The following is an 8,580-nucleotide window of genomic DNA, read 5'->3' as shown; positions in this document are numbered from 1 at the left end:
GGGGGGGGGGGGGCGGAAGAGTATTTAGCATGCTCATCAGATTCTCAAAGAACACTAAACTAAAAAATGTTAGGCTCCACAAATGTAAAACATCTCCAGGGAAAAGCACTTAGGGTAAAATCCCAAGAAAATGATACAACTTAATGATGGATTGTGTGTGCAATCCAGAACAAAAATGTAAATTCAGATCACTTCATAGGAGGATATATATATATATATATATGGTTGGTATAATATAAGTAGAATTCTGTTATAGCATAGTTTACAAATGCATATGTTTAGATTTCACATTCTCTGGCTGGCTGGTTAGCTCAGTTGGTTAGAGCACGGTGTTGATAATGCCAAGGTCCAGGGTTCAATCCCTGCATCAGCCAGCCACCAAAAAAAACAGACTTCACATGTTCTGAAACGTAACCACATACAATAGGCAACTCATGTAAAATACTGGCCCATAAGGGAAGCATAATTTCTGACCTTGACCATATGCCTTTAGTATGTTCCATGATGAATCTAGTACACTGTTTCCCATGACAAAGTACTAATTGAAATTTTAGGTAGTTGAGCTAAAAAATAACAGAACTGCTTTAACCTTGTACTGGATAAGTTTAAAAGGATATTTAATCTTTATCTATAAATAGATCAAAATATCACATTGTACCCCACAAATACATACAATTATTCTTTGTCAATTAAAAATAAAGAATAAAATTTAAAAAATATTAATTCAACTCTTAATGCAGTATAATTACCTGTGTTTCTTCTGTGATGTAGTTGTACTTCATGCTGTTGAAATTGGTACTAGAATTACATTCAACTTTGTTGTACACTTTTAACCATGTTTTAGATTCTGGGTAATTCATAGTTTGTGGGGGCTTTCTCCTCTGTTTACAGTTCCCGCAACAACTGCAGTTCAAAATGTTCTGATTAATCCTTCAATGATTGGGCCAAAAAATATTCTTATTACCACCAACATGGTTTCGTCACAGAACACAGCCAGTGAATCAAACCCACTGAAGAGGAAACATGAAGATGATGATGACGATGATATTATGTAAGGGATATAGTCTAGCCTAGGTGCATTTCAAAAAGGTAGTTGGTTTTGAGCCCAGTATACTGAACTAGAACATTATAGCTCTTCTCAAGTTTTATCTTAAAACACTTAAACATAGCTGCAGTATTTTTCACATTAGTTAAAACTGTTTGATTTCTTTAGTAAGACTACAAATGTTTTTTCATTAGGCTTCAAGTACAAAAAGTTGAGTAATCAATAGTTTCATTAATGTTGAGTCCTACGGTGGCAATTCTGTTTTTGGAAGCAGTTTTCTGCCATGTATCGCTACCAGCAGCGCTTAAGTTTCAGGTTCTATATATAGCCAGGTCAGTGGACTAATCTTTAACAGCATAATTTCTAATCTACATTTAAATACTACTTTTCTTTGGTAAAGTAAAATAGTCACTTTTATTGTCACTAGCTTTTTTGACTAAATCTTTCAATTTCGGAAACATTATTTGGAAAGGATGGATTTAGAGGGATTCTAAATCCATTTTGAATCTATTTGTTTCTTGGTCTTCCCTAACCTCCCATCTCCTCAACTCCCTTTCTAGATGCCATTTGTTTTCTGCACCCCCTCCCATAGGTTTAAGTTTCTCCCCATTATTTTTAAATTTAAAAAGCCACAACTGGAACTTCTAAAATATTATAATACAGCTTAGTGTCATTTTCATATTTTTAAAACATGCTCTTCATGCCTGATATTTTGTGGTTCACTTTAACCTGAAGGTTTGCATTTGCTCTTTGGTTTTCACTCAGTACCAGAACAGTTGGGATTTATCCCTTGATTTTTATGCCTGTTGTGTTTTACTGCTTTTGACAGGTAGTTTTGAGTCAGTCACATTTAGTTTCCATCTTGTATTTGAAGTTGATAACTACACCATAGTTCACATTTTTAAATTTAACAGAGATACTACTATAGCTTAAAATCTGCTTTGATAAGTATTTACACTGGACCTAGGCAAAACCACTGAAGAGCAAGTGTTTTCTTCCTTTATACCACATATATTTGCTTTGATCACTACTGCTTGAATCATACTGTTTTTCTAGGATGTTGAGAGGATGTCACACATAAGATGGGATCAAACCTCCTTCCTCTATAAGGCCAACTAGGAAAACAAATTATAGTGATGTGACTTGCATTTAGGTACACTCTGCATAGGTTTCCAAGTAATGTTTTAATGTTGCTAAACACCTTTCCCTATTTTCCATTTATACACATCTAAAAATCTTATTTGGAAAGATTGCAAAGCTTTTAAGAATATAAACCTGTTCGGGTTTTGTTTAATTAAGTAAGTTCGACATACTTAACATCAGAGTACTTCTGCAGATTTTTCTAAAATAAATTTTTGTATCATAATTTAGAATCTATAGTCAAGGATCCTCAAAACTTAAACATAAGGTCCATTTTAGGATGGTGCTCGATACATCTGAGAAATAGTCCAGTAACAGGGAAATGTCTCATCACAGTTTGAGTGTTTTTGGATATTAGGGAAAGGTGATACACAGCTATAAAAACGGATCTGATCAACATCTTGGAGAAATGTTCATTGTAGCACAGGATATCATTACTTGAATGTTCTCAGGGAGGCATGTCAGAAGGCATAGGTTCTAGTCCTGGCTCCATCATTTACCAACTGTGTGACCTTACTTCACCTCTGAGCCTTGTTCTCTTCACTACTAATAGGAATATAACACCTACCTAGCCTACCTCACAGGGATGTTGTGAGGGTTTAATTAGTATATGTGAAAGTTCTTTCAAAATTGTAAAATGCTGTATAACTATAAGGAATTATTAATGTATTTGTTCCAAGGTTATTAATAAAAAATTGAACTTGTATCAGTGATCTTTCATTTTTTTTTACTTAAGGGATTCAAGGAAGATGAATAAGGCCCAGTAATTCTGAGGGCCAAAAAGCAATTAAGGTTTGTTTAATTGATGAATTGATTATTTATCAGGGAATTATTGATTTGGAATCAACATACGACTCATTATAGTGAAACAAAATGAAAATGAGTGAAAGAATATGGGTTTAAATCTGCTAAAAACATAATATGCTCTCTTTGATGGGAATTTGTATATATAATTGAGATTACAGTCTGAGCGTTCATTAACTTAATAGGTCAACCAGTAGGTGGTTTGCTTTCAGATAAAGACTGCTGTATCTTGCAGATCTCCTTTCTCTAATTACTTCCAGCTAAATCTAGCTTCAAGAATGACGTAAGTTCTTCCTTTTACAAGTACAAAACATCTGAATATGAATATAGCCAGCATAGGGAGAGAATGGAAGATGTGATGCATATTATGGTATAAGGGATCCAAAGTGAAAAGAAGTACTCAAGAGGTAGGAAATAAAACACTAATCATCAGAACAGCAGGTACAGAGCAGAGTGTTATAACATGCCAACATTTATATTTTAACAGATTTATAAGTGCATACACATGTGGATATGCTTTTTATATGAATTAAGTAGCTCTAGATTGAAGGAAACTGGTCTTACAGAGGTTGCTTCTGGAGAAGGAAACTGGTATCTAGGGAATGAGGTAGGAAGGCATTTTCTCATTGTGTACCCCTTTTTGACTTTTTGATCATGTGCAAACCCCTGTGCTAGAAGGAAACTGGATAGAAAAAGGAAAGCAGGAAACACAGCTAAAAAAATAGATTGAATTCATTTATGAATGGGGATTCTTTTTTTTCTGTATACAGGCATACATATATATTATCTGGAGGTTAAAAGTGAATTTACCACTTTAAAGCCTATACCCCTGTAATATTTTACCAACAATTCATAATTCTGTATTAAATCAGGAAGCATATCCTTGTACTATTCTAGTTTATATGCTCATAAATTGTTCATTATCTACGGTCTTCCTCAACTAGTTGTAAATTCCTTCAGGACATAAATATTATCTTATATTCCCTCCATCATGCCCTAAGCACATACTGGGTACTCAGATATGTGGCTAATTGCCAAGGTGTCTTAAGGCTGAAGTTTCTCCATTCATTCTCTGGATTAACAACCCAAATAAATGGAGGAAGATCCTGGAAGCAGAGTCTAGGAGAAAGTACTTAAAAGGTACAATCAGGGATTGAAGGATGGATGATATTGGCAATTGCAGAGTCTAGGTACTGGGTTTAATGGGTGTTTACTGTACAGTTCTTTGAATTCCTCTGTACACTTGAATAAAATGTTGGAGAAAAGGTGATCAGTAGGAAAAAAGTCAGTTTGCTAAAGTTCTAGCCTAGCTCCAACATTAATTTGCTGGATCTATGGGTAGCATCTCTGGGCCTCAGCTACAAGATTGGACTAAAATTCCTGCTTCTCAAATCAGGGTAGAGTACCTTTAGAGGTGTGCACAAACAAGGTGCATTTTAAAACTAACTACAAGAGCTGGCTGGTTAACTCAATTGGTTAAAGCATGGTGCTGACACGCAAGGCCCAGGGTTCCATCCCTGCACCAGCCAGCCAACAACAAAAATGTAAATAATAAAATTAACTACAAATATGGGAGCAATATTAACTAAAATACAAATGAATTAAGAAAAAACTTGAGTTTTCAAAAATTTCATTTTGCTTAAAGCAGCCACCAAAATTTTCTTTTGCTGTTTTCTCCAGAGTTAGGGTTAAGCAAAAAAAAAAGTCCTAGTCTAGAAGCATCATGTCAGGGAGGGAGGCACAACGAAAAAGCATCAGTCTTTAGAGCCAGACAAACCTGGACTTGAATCCCTGCTATTACTTACTAGCTCTGTGATCCTGTCCAGGATTTTTACTATTTCTTCATCCCTAAAGGTAAAATATATCTCTTACATATAAAATGCCCAGCACAGAACTTCTCATTAAACATAGACTTTTCAAATCACGTCTACTTCTGCTCTCTCCAGAAACTCCATTAAAATGACAGAAAAGAGATACAAAGGGGAAATGATAAGGATGATAAAAGAGTCAGAATGGCATTAGATTCTCAACAGTGATAATGAAAGAATTCTTTCAAGTCTGAGAAAGTGATATCCAGGCTAAAAAACTCTACATACAGCCGAACTAGCAATCAAGTATAACAGCTAAATGAAGACATTTCAGCTGTTTACGGTCTCAAAGATTTTGCCTCCCAGACACTTTCTCAGGAAGCTAGTGAAGTCTGTGTTCCACAAAAAGCAAAGCAAGAAAAAGTGGGGAAAGGGATCTGGGAAACGGGGGTCTAACACAGGATATGAAAGGAATCCCCAAAAGAGGTTACAGGAAATCCCAGAGCAACAGTTGTACAGCAGAACTAGAGGGTGGCCAATACAAATTGGAGCAGGAGCACCAAGGACTCCAGCAAGGATATCTCCAAAGAAAATTAATGGACTGTCTGATATGTTTGGATATACTGAGACATATACACTTCTGGTAGATCTGAGAATAAACCAGTGAGGTAAGACTTCATCTAATCTATAATTATAACAAAACTACACTGGGAGAATGAAGAAGGACAAGTACAAAGATACTTCAAAAAGTTCATGGAAAAAACAGAATTAAAAGATATGAATCTTTCCATGAACTTTTTGAAGTACCCTTGTATATGTGGAACAGAAGCTGTAACAGAGTTAAATTTGCCATGGTATGAAATTAATAGATGTCTTCTTTAAGAAATCAAGAAGTTAACAGCACAAGCATGTTACTTGGAAGCACGGAGGTAAATACTAGAAAAACTCTAAAAGTTGAAAGTGGTCATCTCTAGAAAGTGAGAATCACTAACGAAAGGAATGGGCTGGGGCTTTTTTTTGTTACAAGCCTTGACTTTTTAAATTATGATCATGTGTAACTGATAAAAATAAAGTTTAGAATAAAGCACTAGTACAATGTCTGCCATTAAATAGGTCCTCGATAAAGAGTACACATGTATCTAATCCCCCACCTCCCCACTGCTGCTGCCCCATTTCTTGCATTTAGAAATGTAGACATTTGATCTCTTCCTCAAGATTCTTTTCTCACCCTTCCTAACAAAGTATGACAGGAAAAATATCCCAGTTTCAATGGACACTTTTATTGTTTACTTAATAGATCATCAATTTTGTCTCCCCACCTACAAATGGAATTTCATTTTGTTTCCATGCTGAGTAGTGCAACAGTGACAAAGCTAATCAGAATAAGCTACTTCAAAAGAGAACTAAGCTAACACGGCTCACTTTAACAGGCAAAATATAAATATATGCATTCTAGAATACACAATGGTCTAGTCACTAAGAAATGCAAATGGGATCTTGAAGAATGCAGGCAAATCCAGGGTGCAGTAAAGATGAGCTGAGATGCTGTGCAACTGGCGCTGCATCTCTTGGCCACTAGCTGAATCTTGACGTGGGGGAAGGCTTTTAGCTAATACCAAGTGGAGATGCAGAAAATGTTAAGTTGACTTAGGGGCTGTGCACAGGAACCAAAAGGCAGGAAAGTACTAAACATTGCTGAGAGCATCCACCCCAGGAAGGACTTTGCTGCATCTCTTGGCCACTAGCTGAATCTTGACGTGGGGGAAGGCTTTTAGCTAATACCAAGCGGAGATGCAGAAAATGTTAAGTTGACTTAGGGGCTGTGCACAGGAACCAAAAGGCAGGAAAGTACTAAACATTGCTGAGGGCATCCACCCCAGGAAGGACTTTACCTGTTTTTGAGAGAGCACACACACGCACGCACACAGAGAGAGAGAGAGCGCATTACTGTAGGGTCCACTAAGTCAATCTTTTCCTTTCTATCTTCCCAGTAACATGTCAGTTCTTCTGTAGGATATATGATCAGGAGCTGAACAACTTTTTGGGTACCAGATCTACTAGAATGTGACGTCTGAGAACAAGTTCCTATCTGCCCTCCCTACCTCAAATTGATGCCAGAAGCTTTATTTGAAGTTCCTCCATTTGTATTGCCCAGTTAATAATGACCACTAATGACACCACCACCTACTAATATTCTCTGCTCCATTCTACCCACCTCTCATTGCACAGTTCCCACCCTTCCCCCAAACAAACCAAAAAAAAAAAACAGGGAAAAACTTCACCTTCCAGGAGCTCTAAACTGGCACCACCACCAGTGCTCACATGGCTGACTTTATCCTCTGTGTTCCATTTGGCACAGCAAGTGGCAGTGTCTCCACCACCTGTTGAGTGAAAGCCAGGTAAAAAGGGAAAGGAGAGAAAAAGAAAAAAAGAAAAGGACTGGCACCACAACTGTAAGACAGTATGCTTTTCAACCCAAAAGGTAGCTGATGAACCTCCAACTCCATCTTATCTGTTTATTTTATACTAGTTCTCAAAATTTACCCAAAGCCAAGAGACCCAGGAAAAGTTATCCATTTCCCTTCTACCTTCCTCTGATCAGAATTCTGCCCACTCACATTAGTACTAGTTTTGTACAGGATCCCTTACCTATGATGGTGATGCAGCCTCTAGAAGTGGCTTTCACCACCTCATCCATGAGGGCTTTGGTTCCCTGGGCAAAAGCTTCCCATTCAAATACCCCCACAGGTCCATTCCACACAATTTGCTTAGCCCGGGCGACAGCCTCAGCATACTTCTTGCTGCTCTCAGGACCACAGTCCAAGCCCTGAGGGGTAGAGTTAAGAGAGGATGAGCTACCAAAAAATGCCACCTAGAAGAGCAAATACCACCTCCACCAAGCCAAAAACTCAAGGTTGAACACCAGAGTTTCTCCTAAAACCAAAAAGTACCTTTCAGTCTTTAAAATTTTAAATCTGTTCATGCCCTTTCACTCAAAAAAATTTTACTTTATGGAAAATCAAGTCTAAGGGAAAACCTCAAAAATTATTTAATAAAGACATTTTTAGCCACACTATTTATGATAGTGAATACCTAGATCAGTGGTTCTCAACCAGGGTCAATTCTGCCCTACCATAAGGGACATGCGGCAATGTCAGGAGACATTTTTGCTTGTCACAACTTGGGGATGGGGGAGGCACTACTGGCATCTGGTGGCCAGGGATGCCTTAAACATCCTACAACAACAGCTCCCCCCCAACAAAAACTATCTGAGATGTCAACAGTGTTGAGATTCAGAAACACTGAACTACATCATCAGTTTGCAAACCCTGGCATGCATCAGAATCACCAGGAAGGCTTGTTCAAGCATAAATTGCTGAACCCCACCCCCAGAGTTTCTGTTTCAATAGGTCTGGGGTGGGGCCCAAGAAACTGCATTTTTTAAAAAGTTCCAAAAAATGAAGCTCCTACTGCTGGTCTTGGGACCACACTTTTGGAAACACTGCTGGTCTTGGGACCACACTTTTGGAAACACTGTACTATTTAGTACAGTCCCCAAATGCCTAACAAAAAGAAATGACTAACCAAACTAACATATCAACACAATACAATTTTATACAGCTGACAAGATAATGTGTGGAGAGGGCCGGCCCGGTGGCGCACTGCGCTAGTGCACCGCTTGGGAAGCGCGGCAGCGCTCCCGCCGAGGGTTCGGATCCCACATACAGACCGGTTCCCGCTCACTGGCTGAGCGAGGCGCGGGGGCCACCCCGAGGGGCGGGG

At 38.1% G+C, this 8,580-nt stretch overlaps 2 protein-coding genes across 4 annotated transcripts in view; one reads left to right on the top strand and one right to left on the bottom strand.

Moving 5' to 3' along the window:
• Positions 1–2,891, top strand: part of TAF9B (TAF9B RNA polymerase II, TATA box binding protein (TBP)-associated factor, 31kDa) — a 10,228-nt gene extending 7,337 nt beyond the window's left edge. Inside the window, exon 7 of the mRNA XM_008584302.1 lies at positions 892–2,891. Within this exon, the coding sequence (XP_008582524.1) occupies positions 892–1,055 (164 nt within the window). The 3' untranslated portion in view covers positions 1,056–2,891. The remainder of the gene's footprint in view (positions 1–891) is intronic.
• A 3,166-nt stretch (positions 2,892–6,057) lies between these two features.
• PGK1 (phosphoglycerate kinase 1) overlaps positions 6,058–8,580 on the bottom strand; it is a 26,481-nt gene continuing 23,958 nt past the window's right edge. For 2 of the 3 annotated variants that reach the window (XM_008584299.1, XM_008584300.1), the window contains 3 exons: positions 7,447–7,624; positions 7,080–7,178; positions 6,528–6,689 (listed from right to left, as the gene is read on the bottom strand). In XM_008584299.1, coding sequence (XP_008582521.1) covers positions 6,649–6,689; positions 7,080–7,178; positions 7,447–7,624 — 318 coding nt within the window. In that variant the 3' untranslated portion in view covers positions 6,528–6,648. The other variant, XM_008584301.1, reaches the window with a different exon arrangement.

The sequence above is a fragment of the Galeopterus variegatus genome, unplaced genomic scaffold (assembly GCF_000696425.1).
Source record: "Galeopterus variegatus unplaced genomic scaffold, G_variegatus-3.0.2 Scaffold3212, whole genome shotgun sequence".
NCBI lineage: Eukaryota > Metazoa > Chordata > Mammalia > Dermoptera > Cynocephalidae > Galeopterus > Galeopterus variegatus.
Note: the sequence above shows the minus strand (reverse complement) of the source record. Positions and strands in the feature narration are given on the sequence as shown.